Below are 18,025 nucleotides of genomic sequence, written 5' to 3' on the forward strand. Positions count from 1 at the left end.
ACAGCACATGAACACCCCACACTTGTAGTTTTGCTGTCTGTTCTTCCTGACTTGGCCTTCGAAAAGCTACAACTGTCTACCTATGGAAGTACAAAGCTGTTTCCTTGGCTCTGAGTCTTGGAGAATTAAAAAAGAAAAGGGTGAAGAGGGAGGAGAAGAAAAGGATAGGTGAAGGAAGCCCAGGCCTGGAGAGTTGACTGCCATGAACCCCTTGTTTGTTGCAAACATAAACAATTCAGTGTGCCACTATATGTTAAGGCAAAGAATACTGTTCAAGGAGCAAAAAAAGTTTGAGAACTATTGATTTATCCAATATGGAGGAAAAAACATCAAAGATAAATGGCTGTGTATATAGGACATATAATGATTTGGTTATCTCTAGAATTCCCAGTCTGTCTTCGTCAATGAGAATATATCCTGTCTCAGTCCAGGTTGGGGCCACTAAGACTGGCTACTTGAAGTAGTACTGACAGTAATGAATCCTTATTCTCTTATCTGTTAAAAAAAAATCTCTTAAATGATAGCAAATAGCTTTCTTTTTTTAAAATTAAATTTATTTTTAGTTTTCAACATTCACTTCCACAAGATTTTGAGTTTCAAATTTTCTCCTCATCTCTCCAACACCAAGATGGCATGCATTCTGATTACCCTTTCCCCTAATTTGCCTTCCTTTCTATCATAGCCCACCCTCCCCTTCTCTATCCCTTTCCCCTTCTATTTTCCTGTAGGGTAAGATAGATTTCTATACCCCATTGCCTATGTAGCTTATTTCCTAATTGCATGTAAAAACAATTTTTAACATTTGTTTTAAAGCTTTGAGTTCCAAAATCTCTCCCTTCCTCCCTCCCCACCCACCCTCATTGAGAAGGCAAGCAATTTGATATAGGTTATACATGTGTAGTCACACAAAACACTTCCATAATAGTCATTTTGTGAAAGACTAACTATATTTCCCTCCATCCTATCCCACCCCATTTATTCTATTCTCTCCTTTGATGCTGCCCCTCCTCAAAAGTGTTTGCTTCTATTACCCCCTCCCCCAATCTGCCCTCCCTTATATCACCACCCTCCCTCTCTTATCCACTTCCCCCCTATTTCCTGTAGGGTAAGATAGATTTCAATAACTAATTGAGTGTGTATGTTATTCCCTCCTTAAGCAAAATCCAGTGAGAATAAGGTTCACTCATTTCCTCTCACCTCCCCCCTCTTCCCTTTCACTATAAAAGCTTTTTCTTGCCTCTTTCATGTGAGATAATTTACCCCATTCTACCTCTTCTTTTCTCCTTCTCTTAGTACATTCCTCTCTCTCACCCCTTAATTTTATTTTTTAGATATCATCCCTTCATATTCAACTCACCCTGGGCCCTCTGTCTATATATATTCCCTCCAACTACCCTAATAATGAGAAAGGTTTCATGAGTTACAAATATCATCCTTCCATACAAGAATGTATACAGTTCAACTTTAGTATGTCCCTTATGATTTTTCTTTCCCATTTACCTTTTCATGCTTCTCTTGAGTCATGTATTTGTAAGTCAGTTTTTCTATTTAGCTATCATTTTTTTCTCAAGAATGCATTAAGTTCTTCTACATCATTGAATGTCAATTTTTTCCCCTCACTGATTATACTCAGTTTTGCTGGGTAGGTGATTCTTGGTTTTAATCCTAGCTTCTTTGACCTCCAGAATATCATATTCCAAGCCCTCTATCCCTTAGTGTAGAAATTGCTAAATCTTTTGCTATCTTGACTGTGTTTCCACAATACTTGAATTATTTCTTTCTGGCTGCTTGCAATATTTTCTCCTTGACCTGGGAACTCTGGAATTTGGCTATAATATTCCTGAGAGTTTTCCTTTTGGGATCTCTTTCAGGAGGTGATTGGTGGATTCTTTCAATTTCTATTTTACCCTCTGGTTCTAGAATATCAGGGCAGTTTTCCTTGATAATTTCTTGAAAGATGATGTCTAGACTCCTTTTTTGATCATGGTTTTCAGGGAGTCCAGTAATTTTAAAAATATGTCTTGGAGCTATTTTTCAGGTCAGTTATTTTTCCAGTGAGATTCTTCATTGTCTATTTTTTTCATTCTTTTGATTTTGTTTTATAATTTCTTGATTTCTCATATAGTCATTAGCTTCCATTTGCTCCATTCTAATTTTTTAAGGAACTATTTTCTTCAGCGAGCTTTTGGTCCTCCTTTCCATTTGGCCAATTCTGCTTTTTAAGGAATTCTTCTCATTGGCTTTTTTGACCTCTTTTGCCGTTGGTCTAGTCTATTTTTTAAGGTGTTATCTTCTTCTTCTTTTTTTTTTTTTGGTTAGGCAATGGGGTTAAGTGACTTGCCCAGGGTCACACAGCTATAAGCGTTATGTGTCTGAGACTGGATTTGAACTCAGGTCCTCCTGAATCCAGAGCCGATGCTCTATCCACTAGTGGCGCCACCTAGCTGCCCCCAAGGTGTTATTTTCTTAAGTATTTTTTTGAGTCTCTTTTCACAAGTTGTTGACTCATTTTTCATGATTTTCTTGCATCACTCTCATTTCCCTTCCCAATTTTTCCTCTACTTCTCTTACTTGATTTCAAAATCCTTCTTGAGCTCTTCCATGGCCTGGGACCAATTCATATTTTTCTCGGTGGCTTTGGATGTAGGAGCTTTGACTTTGTTATCTTCTTCTGAGTATATATTTCGATCTTCCTTGTCATCAAAGTAAGATATAGTCTGAGTTTTTTTTCCCACTGTTTGCTCATCTTCCCAGTCAATTACCTGCCTTTTTAAACTCTTTGTTAAGGTATTATCTTAATAGATGTAGATAAAGCTTTTGACAAAACACAACACCAATTCCTATTAAAAACACTAGATGCCATAGGAATAAATGAAACTTTCCTTAAAATGATAAGTAGCACCTATCTGAAATCATCAGCAAACATTATCTGTAATGGGAACAGGTTAAAAGCCTTCCCAGTAAGATCAGGGGTAAAACAATGCCCATCATCACCTGTATTATTCAATACTGTACTAGAAACGTTTGCTATAGCAATAAGAGAAGAAAAAGAAATCAAAGGAATGAGAATAGGCAATGAGGAAACAAAACTATCACTCTTTGCAGATGATGTGATGGTATGCTTAGAGAATCAACTGAAAAATTAGTTGAAATAATTAACAACTTTAGAAAAGTTGCAGGATACAAAGTAAACCCACATAAATCATCAGCATTTTTATAATATAATAGCAACAACATCCAGTAGCAAGAGAGAAAGAGAAATTCCATTTAAAAAAAAACTGTAGACAGCATAAAATACCTGGGAATCTACCTGCCAAGACAAACCCAGGAACTATGTGAACACAATTACAAAACACTTTTCACACAAATAATGTCAGATCTAAACAACTGCAAAAATATCAATTGCATATCAAATGAGTAGGCCAGGCCAATATAATAAAACTGACAATCATACCTAAATTAACTTACTTATTCAGTGTCATAACAATCATACTATCAAAAATTATTTTATAGAGCTAAAAAAAAATAACAAAATTCATCTGGAAGAACAAAAGGTAAAGAACATCAAGGTAATTAATGAAAAAAATGTGAAGGAAGGTGGCCTAGACATACCAAATCTCAAACTGTATTAAAAAGCAGTAATCACCAAAACCATCTGGTATTGGGTGAGAAATAGAGTGGTGGATCACTGGAATAGTAATCTATTACTACTATTGTGTGTATACAACACACAGTAGTAAATGACCATAGTAATCTTGTGTTTGATAAACCCAAACACCCAAGCTTTTGGGATAAGAACTCAGTACTTGACAGAAAACTGCTGGGAAAATGGGAAAATGGTATGGCTGAAACCAGGTATAGACCAATATCTCATACTGTATACTAAGATAAGGTTAAAATGGGTACATGATTTGGACATAAAGGGTGATACCATAAACAAATTAAGAGAGCAAGGAACAGTTTACCTGTCAGATTTGTAGACAAGGGAAGAATTTATGACCAAAAAAGAGATGCGTAGCATTACAAGATGTAAAACAGATAATTCTGATTATACTAAAAAGTTTTTGTAGAAACAAAACCAATGCAACCAAGATTAGAAGGAAAGAAGAAAGCTGAGAAATAATTTTTATACAAACATCTCTGATAAAAGTCTCCTTTCTCCAATATGTAGAGAACCAAGTCAAATTTATAAGAATATAAGTCATTCTCCAATTGATGAATTGTCAAAAGATATGAACAGGCAGTTTTCAGATGAAGAAATCAAAGCTATCTACAGTAATATAAAAAAATGCTCTAAATCAGTGCTTCTTAAACTGTGGGTTGCAACCCCCATGGGGTTTAAAACTATATATCAGTTTAAGAAGTACTGAAGGGGTTGCAAGTGGAAAAAGTTTAAGAAGCTCTGCTCTAAATCACTATTGATTACAGAAATGTGAATTAAAACAACTCTGAAGTACATAACACCTATCAGATTGACTAATATGACAGAAATGGAAAATGAAATGTTAGAGAAGATGTGGGAAAACTGGGACACTAATGTACTGTTAGAGCTGGGAACTGATGCAACGATTCTGGAGAGCAATATGGAATTATGCTCAAAGGGCTATAGAATCAAGCAGACCAGCTTGATCTAGTAATATCACTACTAGGTGTATATACCAAAGAAATTAAAAAAAAAAAAAGGAAAAGAATTGATTTGTACAAAAATACTTATAGTAGCTCTTTTTGTGGCAGCAAGGAATCAGAAATTGAGGGGATATCCATCAATTGGGGAAAGCTTGAATAAGTTGTGGTTTATGAATGTAATGGAATATTATTGTGCTAGAAAAATGATGAAGAGGATGATTTCAGGAAAACCTGGAAAGACTTACATGAATTGATGCAAAGTGAAGTGAAGAGAACTAGGAGAATGTTGTACCCAGTAACAGCAATATCATTCGATGAAGAACTGTGAATGACTTAACTATCCTCCGTAATGTAATGATCCAAAACAATTATAAAGGATTCATGATAAAAAATGCTACCCACCTCCAGAAAAAGAACTAATGGGGAGTTTGAATGCAGACTGAAGCATACTATTTTTTTCCTCTTCTTTCTTTTCTTTTTTAGTCTGTGTCTTCTTTCTCAACATGACTAATATGGAAATTTGTACATGACTGCACATGTATAATTTATATTGAATTACCATCTCAGGGAGGAGGGAGAGGATTTGGTACTCAAAATTTTTAAAAATTAATATTAAAAATTGTTTTTACATTAATTGGGAAAAAATAAAATCTTATTCTAGGGAAAAAAAAAATAAAACCTACTTGTAGTTGGCTGTACGTCTGGCCCTCATATTCCTTCCCAGTTAGCTCACTAAAGCCCCTCTGGAAGTTCTTATTAGTCTGCATGCTTCTGATACTCCTAGGAAACTGAAGGATATCTCTGATCAGAGCATTAAAAGGCTTCTGGCCTGCTTACTTGAGCTCATCCTGGCTTCCCTGGAGGAATCCTTCTCTTAATACTCAGTCTTTGGGGGCAGTTAGGTGGCACAGTGGATAAAGCACCAGCCCTGGATTCAGGAGGACCTGAGTTCAAATCTGGCCTCACACACATAACACTTACTAGTTGTGTGACTCTGGGCAAGTCACTTAACCCCATTGCCTAGCCAAAAAAAAAATACCAAAAAACAAAAAACAAACAAAAACCTCAGCCTTTGATCATCTTTTTTCTGTAGTCCTGAGATAGGTGAAGGTGCTTAAGCTATTTCCTTTTGCATTTCTTGATGCTTATTTGCCAAGGGTCCTCTTCTCTAGGTACTGAATCCACTATGGCTACAGGGGCCCCAGGCCCTAAGTTACTCTGGCTGCTGGGCACAGAGGCTTGGAGGGGGTGGGAACACATGAAGCCCACAGAGAGAGGAGGGCGGTCTACAGAACTGTCCACTTATGGTAAGCAAGAGAATTGGCTGTATGTGATTAAGACGGCCTTTTTAATATCATCAACTGAAAGTTCAAGTTCTTTTTTAATCATTTCCAGCAAGTTAGACTGTTTCTTCTTTTTCTTCATCATCATCATTACCATGATCATCACGAGTTTTTATATAGTCCTTTATGATTTTTAAAGTGCTTTACATATATTATTTCATTTGATAATCCATATTTAGAGTTGCTGAATATCAGAATTGAAAGGGATCCAACAGGTCATCTAGTTCAACTTTATCCCAAGTACAAATCTTGCCTACAAAATCCTTGACAAATGGTAACCTAAGATTTCCACTGATGTGGAACTCACTACTCCTCAGGCAGTCCATTATATTTTTAGACAGCACTAATTATTACAACCATCTTTCTACAGTGAGGTAAAATCTGTCTACCCATCTTTAGTCCAAGTTCTGTCCTATAGTGTAAAGCAGAAGAAATATAATTCTTTAAAATATCTAAAGGCAGCTAACATGTCTTCTTCCCCATCCCCAAGTGTTCTCTTTCTCTAATTTTAACCACCATATTTCTTTCACAGTAATACATGCTAACTCTCCATTTACTTTTCAAGCTATTAAAGTACTCTAAGAACTCCAGTGCTCATTGCTAGTCACCCTTTCTTTCTATGAAACAGATATTTTCCAAATATACTCAAACCATTATACACATTTGATTAGGCTCCGAAATATGAGTCTACTTGATTATGTGCAAAAAGATTAGGTTTTGTTACATTCTGAGGGAACTGAGGGGGTTAGAACAGCAAGTGGTTAATTGTGGGAATTGAGTAAACCACACCGACTCCATCTTGTGACTTAATTCTGGAGGTAGCTTAGTTTCTATTCAATTATGGGTCTAGTCCAGTTTCTGTCTTGTGCGAAAACTTCATTTGATTGTGGGAACTGGGGAAAAAACTTATTGCATTGTTTCAACCTAGCCCTGTGTGGCTGAGAAGCAGGACCACCTCCACCTGTTGCTTAGAAACCCTTAACTAAGTACCTATGTTATACTGACCTGAAACATAGTCAGGTCCTAAGACTGATGCAAGGAGTTTTCTCACAATTGTACATCTCAAGTAACCCATATGTCTCATCTTAAAACTAGCCCTACACTAATCAATCAGTTATTGTTTCCAATATTCCTTTGATTGTTTATAGACACTTGGGGGGAGAGGGATACCTCATTTAATAAATTCAAGGAATTGTACCTGTTTGCTCTCTCCCTCCCAATCTGCCTAATCTTTCATCCAATTAAAAATCAGATTACCTAACACTGAATTGTTTCCTTTTAATTAGCTGGCCTTATTTGATTGTTTTTAATGTATAAAAGTCTGTCTCCTTCTATATTTGGGGCCCTTGTCCTGATTTGTTAGGCAACTGGCATGCATTGCTTAATGTCAAAATGCTCAGAAGCTCAAACCTTTGTTTCCTCAGTTGTTTCATCTTATACCTGCCACAATTCTGAAACCATTTCCTTCTGTTTTGATGTCTCCTGAGATGGAGAACCACTGATTATTATCATTCCACAGAGAGGGATGGCCTAAGTCCTTTCCATCTTTATCAAAAAAGGATTATGCAAAATGCAATAAAAAGAAAATATCTTTTCAATTGATACAATGTAGGTTCTTAAATTTCTAGGTATTGTAGAGTGTAAAGTTTAACAGATCACATAAGTAAATGTGAACTTTTTTCCCTACACAAAGTTTTAAAGTTTTTGTTTAAAGCTACTATGGAAATAGATTTTACCACTTCTGACTATTAAAAGTCTCCCTGTCTAACCCTTTTTAAAATAGAAGGTAACAGAACATCATTGTTGCTTTAAATTGGGAGCGGGGATAGGGCAGGCTCAATTACCAGTTTACATGGCAAATAAATTATCCCAAATATGGTATAGGATTTTTTTTAATCTTAAAAGGTTGGTATACATATTATATACATAGTTAATATTTTTATATTTTTAGTGGTTTAATGAATAAAAAGGCAATTATTTAAAATTGAGTTAAAGATGAAAAAGTACTAACCTCTGCCCAGGCTTTAAGAACAGCTAAGATTTCCATAGTGGAAGCACTTTCATTATATAATTGACTCAAGGCTTCTTTCCCAGCCTGTATTTTCGTCAAGGATGATACAAGCAATTGATGAACTCTTCGGAGATCATTAAGATCACTCACAACTCCACTTGCTATCCAGGCACTGCAAACCTAGCAGTTTAAGAAGTAAAGATGTGTTTTATTTTTTAAAATTATAAACGATGTGCATGTAATTTTGGTGGTATTTATTTAGATATTAGGAACTTATTCACTGAAAATAGTGTACTAAGCAAAATGTGAGGGGTAGTACAGATGCCAAAACAATATAATTAACTGAAAATTATGATTTAAAAGTCAAAGAAAGTAATGAATGTAGTGACTGTAATGAAGAATATTAAAAACTATAAGCTAGAGAGTTTTCTTAAGGTCATTAATATGGGGGGAAAAGCAATCAGAGCTACTGAAGAGGGCAAATAGAGAAATGTCTGGTTTAACATTTAAATGAAATTTCTAATCTTTTTGGAATTAACTCATTATTTAAGACTCCAGTATAACTCTCAGATTAAACATACATTTAATAATTAAAATTTGGTTAAAAAAACTACTCAAATCATAAACAATAGGAACCTGATCATTTGCAAACTATGGAGTTCTAAGTTTTTAATCAATTAAAAAATCGCCAATGATGCTACAATATAGAAAATCGATGTATTTACTCACAATTTCCTACTTTGTGGATTATTCAAGTTTTTATTACTTCTTCTTTCCCCCTCTGGCTACTTAGATCTTTTGACCAACTAATTGCTAAGCTGAACCTCTGAATTAGGACCTCAATGAAGGGAAATAAGAAAAAAAAACTACTATCTTTTCCACTTCAGGTATGGAATTTAATTTTATATGATATTAGCTTCATTTCACACAGATTAGGAAACTAAGTTCAGATAGGGTAAATGATTTTGCCCAAGATCACAGAGGTAGTTAGTAAATAGCAGAGGCAAGACTTGAACCTAGGTTTTGAAAAGAAGTCCAATACCACAATATAATGCGAAATAATCATTCAATATTGTTGATTTTAGGAATTAAGGTAATATCTGGTAAAAAGTTGAAATTAATTACCTAAATATTTTTGGATGATCTGTAGACTTAATTCATACATGCTAACTCTGTCTCTAATTACTTCATATAATCTAAAGTTTGATATATAAGATTATCTGGTAACTCAATTTAAAACAAACTTCATTTAAACATTACAGTGATAGCTGCTTAGAATATGTAACACTGTAATCTCATTTGATAAGAATTCAAAGTAAGCCTAACATAGGTATATAGTTTTATGAAAATACGATGATAACTAGAGTGTTCAAAAAGAGGGGGAAGGAAGCAATGTTAGTAGTTAGAAAAGTACAGTAAAAAAAACTCAGCAACTGAACGCTATGCCTTGAGAAATTTCTAATTTCTAAGTTTTGTCTTTTTAGACCTTACCTGACATGCTTTGGCAGTCACATTTGGTGGTGTATCTGAAGTAAAGGCTGGTCTAAGAGCTGCTCCCACCTGATAATAAATCACACGAAACAGCAAATATCACAGAGGCTTCTATTGGTTAAGCTCAAATAAATCGTTCATTATAAAATAATATTTTTAAATAATTTCAGTCCCTTCCCCTGTCTTTCTCCTTAGCTAAGGGTATAGTAACATTACCTCCTGGAAAGAGGTGGATGGAGAATGAGAACCAGGAGGTGAACTTGTGAGAAATACTAATACTAAAAAGTTAGGTTTCCACAGGATGTTGCAGTTTCAAGGTGGTTAAGATAGCAAGCACCATCTACCAATCAGCTTTTAGAAGGAGAAGCTGGCTAACCCAGAGTTTCTGATAAAGGGGGCTTAGGCTGAAACTGGCTCAAACTGGTCAGGTTCAAGTGATGGTTATTGACTTTTTGCTAGTATGCAGGCTTAATAAGCCTCATAAATATTACCCAACATGCCCCAGGGAGGGATTTTTTTATTCATTTACATAACATGGGATGCATGACATGGGTGGAGAGAACATATCTTTTCTTTCTTTCTTTCTTTTTTTTAGGCAATTGGGGTTAAGTGACTTGCCCAGGGTCACACTGCTAGTAAGTGTCAAGTGTTTGGTCTGAGGCCGGATTTGAACTCAGGTCCTCCTGACTTCAGGGCCAGTGCTCCAGCCACTGAGCCACCTAGCTGCCCTGAGAGAACATATCAAGAAGGGACATGAAATGGGTGGGGCAAGAAGGTTGTAACCCAGAAGAGTTTGGACCAATCCGAGCTCTGAGGGAAGGACTGACTAGAATGACAGTATAAAGCTTGCTCTTGTATCAGGAGGCTTCTCTCATGAAAGGGAACGCATCTGTCCCTTTTAAGAAACATAATTAAATGATTCTTCTTTCACTCTGGACAATAGTTTCATTACTGGCTGGGAACTAAGCCTTCTTACTTTGTGGGGAGGGGGCTTGGTGGGCCTATTTATAACAAACTGCACTGGTCTGCCTAATTTCTAGTCATCAGTAGCTGCCTCTGAATCACAGCAGAAAGTTTTCTTGGATGAATGTTGCTAGAGGATTTTGAGACAGGTTATAATCTTCCTAGGATTCTTGATGCACAACTATAAATACAATTAGCTTCAAAGAAATCTAGAACACAGGTTCTATAGTAGGAACCTAAACTGTCTTTTATGTTTGGAGTACTTTCACAAAGTCACATATATTATTGTCTTCTGTGACAATAATTTGTGACAACTTGAAGAGAGGGTAAAACAGGTTTTTCGCTGTTTAGGATGATTTACTGTTACACTGATTGCCTAGACATTTTGTGAATGGCTTTATTACCAGATTACTTTATTAACCAAATTCATAAAGCAATTTAACATTTAAAGTTATAAAAACTTTTTTGTACATCAAAGAGCAACATAAACCATCTAGAAAACTGATACAATTGAACTTCTACTCAATTTCTTTCTCAGGCTTATGGAAGGCTCATTTTGTTACAAATCACCTTCCTACACTGATTAGATCACTGACATTTCAGTAGGGCCATACATCTTCATTAAGAATTCATAATAATACAGCTACTTAGTTTTAGAAAATTGTGGATATTACTGTGACAAAATTTTTTTTCTAACCAAAGGTTATCTAACACAAAATGTCTTACATTGGCTTGATACTGTTCCAGAATCACATGACCTGGGAACTCTGGTTCTGGAATAGTTGCAAATTGCCGAACAACAACTAAAAGCGTCTGAAGACCAGATAGGCGGAGCTGGTCACAATGGTCTGTAGCAGCCATAAAAGCCATGCGGATCAAGTCAGCAAGATGTAACACCAAAAAATCATCTGATGAGAAAAAAAACCCCAAACATCTAATTATGGAAAAAATTATGCTGTTCTGATACTTAATTAATCATATATGAATATCTTCTTATTCTTGTTTTATGATAAATACTTTTCTCATGTACCTCCTGATTTAATTTACTTTTGGTTAAAGAAGGTGGAAGTAGTTTTTTGTTTGTTTTTACCTAGGACTATGATTTCACCCCAAAAAAGGTACTGGTTTTTCAAACTGGATATAATGAATATAGTTAATTTCACATGTAATAAAACTATTTACATATAACCACTTAAAATCTGACCAAATACAGGTTCCATTAAAATCATGCTATGATGTTTAACACCTTTGAAAGAGCTATTTTAAAAATCTTTTAAATTTTTTCCCAAAGTACATGCAAAGACAATTTTTAATATTCATTTTGAAAAAATTTTGAGTTTCAGATTTTCTGTCTTATTCCCTTGCCTGTCCCATCAGCAAGACAATAAGTAATTTGATGTAGGTTATATGTGTTCAATCATGCAAAACATATTACCATATTTGTCATGTTGTGAAAGAAGACACAGACCCAAAAGAAAAAAAAAAACCATGAAAAAAATACAGAAAGTGAAAAATTTCAATCTTCTTTCAGACTCCATCAGTTCTTTCTCTGGAGGTGGATAGCATTTTTTGTCATGAGTCCTTTGGAATTGTGAAAGATAGCAATTAGTAAATCATGTAAAAAGTTACTTTGTACTTGTAGTATTAACACATTTCAGGGCTTTTTATATTTATTCTGGGGTCCTGGAACTTATGTTTTTTTCTTATAATTTTTTTTAAAGATAATTAGTTTAATAATTTTATGTATTTTATTTTATTCATTTAAAAACATTATTTTTAAAAGGGTCCACAGGCTTCATCAGAGTGCAAAAACACAGTTAATGTGATCATGACACAAAAAAGCTTAAGAACTCCTGAATGAGAAAGACTTGGAAAACAATCAGACTTATGACTTTAAAAGTCCAAACAACTAGTCTCTATAAGTGATGATTAGTTTTATTCTGTTTATTACAAGTCAGGGGTAACAGTCCTAATGTTTTGTTTTGGTTTGGTTTTTTTTTGGTAAGACAATTGCGGTTAAGTAACTTGCCCAAGGTCACACAGCTAGTATGTGTCAAGTGTTTGGTCTGAGGCCGGATTTGAACTCAGGTCCTCCTGACTGCAGGGCTGGTGCTCTATCCACTGCGCCACCTGGCTGCCCAAATAATAGCCCATTATTATTATTTTTGTTTGTTTGTTTGGCTAGGCAATGGGGTTAAGTGACTTGCCCAAGGTCACACAGCTACTAAGTGTTAAATGTCTGAGGCTGAATTTGAACCCAGGTCCTCCTGACTCCAGGTCCGGTCCTATATCCACTGAACCACTTAGCTGCCCCCCTAATGTTTTTCTAACAGTTCTGTGTAGTTTTTGAATGTGAACTGGTCATAGATCAATGGAAGGAGAGAGACCTATGTGCAAGTCCTTTCTCTGTCAACCTTGGGCAAGTCAATTTAACTGCAGCTGTTTGACTGAGTCTAAGTTTTACAGAACAAAGGGGATTTGTTCTGTGAAGTTTTGATTCCATCAAAGGGCCACACTTGAGAACCTAGAAGGCTACACATGGCCTTGAGGCCACAGGTTCCCCCCCTTAACTAAACTCTCTGTGTCTCAGTTTCCATTACCTGTAAAATGAGGAATCTGGATTAGATGGCCAAGTCCTCTTCCAGTTCTAAAGCTATACCCTACCCACTTGCAAATAATCAGTCTATATGTCAATTTCCCCAGATGGGCTCTCAGAAATACAAAAAAGAATGTTTACCCTATCCAGCTTTAGAAACTGTAAAACAATTTTGTTCCTTGTATAGTAATTGCACTGGACATTTATATCAATTCCAGCATTTTATGTTCATTCAAAAATTTTTCAGTTATAAAAAGATTAGGATTACTATTAAATTCTACATAAATAAAGTTAATTTTGGTATGCAGTAGCCATGTACTTAACTGGCAGTTTCGTAATAAAACTGTCTTAAACCTTTGTATTTACTATATGCTCAGCATTGTTGACATATAAAAAGTGTCCATTAAATTTCCTATTGATTTTTAAAAGTTGTACTTTTGTCTTTTAAATTTTTTTTTAAATTCTATTTTTCATGAGCAAAAAGTCACCTTTCACTCCAAACCCCAACCCCCTGGATGCACACTTGAGAATTAATCAAAAACAAAACTTTTGTTACAAACATGTATCGTCTAACAAAACAAATTTCTGCATTAGCTACGCGTAAAAGTCTTATTTTTAAATCTGAATCTTTTATCAGGAGGTGGGTAGTATGTTTCATCATTAGTCCACTGGAATCATGGTAGATCATTATGCTGATCACAGTTGCTAATTCTTCCAAAGTAATGTGATTTTACCATATTGTTGTCATTGTATAAATAGTTCTTCTGGTTCTTTTTATGTCACTCTGTATCAGTTCATACAAGTCTTCTCAGGTTTCTCTGAAACTGCCCCCTACATAATTTCTTAGAATGTATTCCACCACATTCACAAACCACTCAAACCACAGTCATTCTCGAAATGATGAGAACTCCCTCAAATTCTTATTCTTTGTCACCTCAGAAGGAGCTGTAAGTATTTTTGTATATCCTTAAAGCTTGTCTTGCTTAGGACTAATCTACTATCCTTCTAATTCCCCCTTCTCTTTCCCTCCTTTTCCCCACTTAAGTGAAATGTATTTCTGTACCCAACTATGTGCATATGTCTCTATATATTCTTCCTTCTTTGGACCAATTCCCATAAGACTGAGGTTCAAGTGTCAGCTGGTCCCCACACCTTTTCTCCTTGTTTGTAGAAATGTGATGTTTACTTGCAGACCCAGATTATGTGAGATAAATTTCCCTAACTTTCCTTTCTCTTCCTCCACTAGTGTATTCTTTTTCTCTTTTCCATTCTTCTCAAGATCAAGATAAAGCAAGAACCACTTCCAGGCCTTTTCTAATAAGACTCTGTCTATGACCCCAGGGCCATGGAAGGTTTACAGAGAGAATGGGATAATGAGTTGATAAGGCAGATGTAGTAAGAATTCCTAGTGATAGCAAGGGTCCAGTTAAGGTTGTATAACAAATCGGTAGTGGATCCAGTTAGAATGGTTGTGTGATTTCTCTATTTCATTAAAGGTTCACTTTTCCCCCTGTAGGATTATATTCACTTTTGCTGAGTAAATTATTCTTGGTAGTAAGCCTATATCCTCTGTCTTCTAGAATACTGTATATCAATTATCCCGCTACTTTACGGTGGTATTTGCTAAGTAGTTTGTGTTCTTGACTATGGTTTCTCAGCACTTGAATTTTTTTATTTCTGGCTACTTCAGTTTTTTTTCCATTGACTTGGAAGTTCTGAATTTTAGCCATAATGTCCCTGAGTTTACATTCTGGGGTTTCTTTTAGGAGTTAACTTGAAAGGATGGTTAAATTTCTTTTATTTTCACTTTTTCCTCCAGTTCTAAGATATCTGGGTCATTTTCTTGAAATATGATGACAAGGCTCTTTTTTTTGGTCATGACTTTCATGTAGTCGAATGATTATCCTTTTTTTTTTTTTTAAGGCAACTGGGGTTAAGAGACTTGCCCAGGGTCACACAGCTAATAAGTGTCTGAGGCCAAATTTGAACTTAGGTCCTCCTGACTCCAGAGCTGGTGCTCTATCCACTGCACCACCTAGCTGCCCCAAAGAAATTTATTTATTTTTTTGGTGAGGCATTTGGGGTTAAGTGACTTGCCCAGAGTCACATAGCTAGTGAGTGTTATGTGTCTGAGGTCACATTTGAACTCAGGTCCTCCTGACTCTAGGGCCGGTGGTCTATCCACTGCACCACCTAGCTGCCGCTGTCCAATGATTCTTACATTATTTTCTCCTTTATCTGTTTTCCAGGTCAGTTGTTTTATGAGATACTTCATATTTTGTTCTATTTTTTCAGTCTTTGGACTTTTTTTTTAAACCCTTGCTAGGATTTCTAGCCAAATTTATGGCCAACCTGTGATTTTGAGGCTTTGTTTGCAGATGTTTTGGAGTCTTCTCTTCTAGGTTCAAGCTTGGCACATCCCTGTCACCAGAATAACTTTTTATATTGGGATTCTTTTTTTGTTTGTTCATTCTTTCAGCTTAACCTCCGGACATGATGTTAAGGTTAGGCTCTGTGTATTTCTAGAGAGAAGGCCTAGGATGGTTCTCTTGTTAGTTTCCTGGAGGTATCGAGTGTTATGTTATTCTAGGATCTCAGGGAAAGGTCAGATTGAGAACATGCAAGCTTTCAGTGCTCCCAAAGTGCCACTCCAGGTCAAAGTCTGATTGATGCTCATCTTGTCTGAGCTCTCCAAGTTTCCAACCTGGGTTTGGGTCTATCCAATAGCAGACTGCTACTGGAATTAGCAACTATCAACCAGCTGGGAATCTATGCTATTTCAGAGAGAAAAAACTGTTGGTTCCCCTTCAATCTTAGATTTATGTCCTGGTTATTCTTTTACAGTTTCAGAGTGAGCCAGAAATCGGAACCGAGACCCTGCTCTGTTCCTGGGGGCACAATTCTCCTGCATGCCTCCAGACTTTTGTTTCTCTCAGCATAGGGCCTAAAGCTGCTCCTTAACTGCAAAAACTCCTTATCATGGAAGGCCATCTATAGGCGCAGGTCCCCTTACTCAATCCACCCTGAATCAGTGACCTAGAAATGGGCTGTGAACAACAAAACTGCCAGTGGGCACCTATTCTTGCAACATAAGTTTATCTGCTATATATCTGGGATCTCCTCTCACCCTGGGAATGTTAATTTATTAAAGTCTTTTATGATAATTATCCATGTAATATCCCTGTAAGATTATTTCCAATAAGTCTAAATCTCCCTTATTTTAAACGAAAGTGCTTGCCAGTTCACAGAGGTACTGGGTCTCTAAATTCCTGTTACAATGAAACTTCAAAACCAACACAAATTTTAAAAGAATAAAGAATATACTTGAGCATCAATTCTGAAAACGAGATGATAAAAACCACATGAAAAAGACAACATAGTCAACAAGTACCACTCTGTCATTTCATTAATATCACACTTATTCTAAATCTATTTTCATTTCCTAAGCCAACTTTTTTAATGATTTGTGATTTCATCAGTGTGCATACTCCTCATCAATGGATACATATCACAACCCATCTGCAATTTGTTAGACATTGTCTAAGAGTTGTTGTGGCTGAAAAATGCACTCCCCTGCAGCCAACCTAGTAATAGGTCTTTCTGAATTTAGTCTTCAGATGATGAATTTGCAGAGTACCACTGGGCCTATATTTGAAGCCTTTCTAGTTTAAAAGGATCTGTCTGACTTTGAACTTTGTTAGTATAGTCTTTAAGAACCCAGGGCCACTATACCATAATAAGGCATCAGATAATGTCTAGTAGCAAATATATTATGTTTAATATCTCTGAGTATCAGTTTTGAAAATCAGGCACTAAATTACATATTAAAAAGAATAGTGCATTCCTTCAAATATCATTTTGCCAATTCACTTGTCTGATACTTACTTCGTGAATCCCTTTCTTTCATCTGTTGAGCCAAAGCAATGTCAAAATGAGCAATGTCTGAATTCTCACATTGGTTAATTATTTTACAAACACATTCAGCAGCAAAAACTCTAGTAGCCCATCGTGGATTTACAATAGGCCGGCATTTCTCATCATTTCTGCAGGTTAGGACTGAAGCATCATCTCCTTTATCTACTTCATCCTCCTGAGTTGTATCCACGGAAGCAACAGTTGTAAAATCTATGATTTTATTAGGAAAAAAGTCACGTTATAATTTATTAAAATATACTTTATTTTATTTTTTTGCTTTTTGGTGAGGCAATCAGGGTTAAGTGACTTGCCCAGGGTCACACAGCTAGCAAGTGTCAAGTGTCTAAGGCTGGATTTGAACTCAGGTCCTCCTGACTTCAAGGCCACAGCTCTATCCACTGCACCACCTAGCTGCCCCTCAAATATACTTTAAAAGAACCAAAATGAATTGAATGCAAACTGAAACTAGAACAACTGTTTCTATGATTAAAATTCATGCATCTTTTGGTGATCCAAAGTAATTACAGTTACAGTTAAACTGAAATACAGCATCTATGACATGCTTACTAATGAATAATGCCATTAGAAGGTACTGGTTTACTACTACAATGACTATTCCTGATGTGGCTGATGATTCTTTTAGAAAGCTCCTTAAATTTTCTTCAAAAGAAACTAAGAAAGTTGGAGTACAGGAAAGGAAATTCACTTGTTTTTCTGTAAATACCTTATCTGTCAACATTTACTTTTGTTTTGTCCCATCCCATTACATTATGAGCACTTCATAGGCAAGGCCTCTTTGTGCCTTTATTTGAATCCCCAGGGTTTGGCACAATGCCTTGCACAGCATACAGGCTTAAGAAATGCTTGCTGACTTGACTATCTTAACAGCAAGAATGTCACAAAGGACAAAGTCCTTTTCATTTAACTGAAAAATAATTAAAGACCTATACCAATTAATTGAGAAAAGTCAAATTATATCTTCAAAAAGACAGCAAATTAGTACAAAACGCTGCAAAATGCAGTCCCTCTGTGTTAGCTGGATTTGTTTTAAGGTAGGCTCACTGGTGGGTGGGAGGGGAA

At 35.9% G+C, this 18,025-nt stretch overlaps 1 protein-coding gene across 2 annotated transcripts in view; it reads right to left on the minus strand.

The window, feature by feature from the left end:
* The window catches only part of HEATR5A (HEAT repeat containing 5A), a 159,325-nt gene that overhangs the window by 33,686 nt on the left and 107,614 nt on the right, over nt 1-18,025 (minus strand). For both annotated transcript variants that reach the window (XM_027870004.1, XM_027870003.1), the window contains exons 24-27: nt 16,916-17,155; nt 11,161-11,342; nt 9,472-9,540; nt 7,981-8,160 (exon numbers count right to left, since the gene is read on the minus strand). In XM_027870004.1, the coding sequence (XP_027725805.1) occupies nt 7,981-8,160; nt 9,472-9,540; nt 11,161-11,342; nt 16,916-17,155 (671 nt within the window). The remainder of the gene's footprint in view (nt 1-7,980; nt 8,161-9,471; nt 9,541-11,160; nt 11,343-16,915; nt 17,156-18,025) is intronic.

This window comes from Vombatus ursinus, unplaced genomic scaffold, assembly GCF_900497805.2.
Source record: "Vombatus ursinus unplaced genomic scaffold, bare-nosed wombat genome assembly UNPS02014794.1, whole genome shotgun sequence".
NCBI lineage: Eukaryota > Metazoa > Chordata > Mammalia > Diprotodontia > Vombatidae > Vombatus > Vombatus ursinus.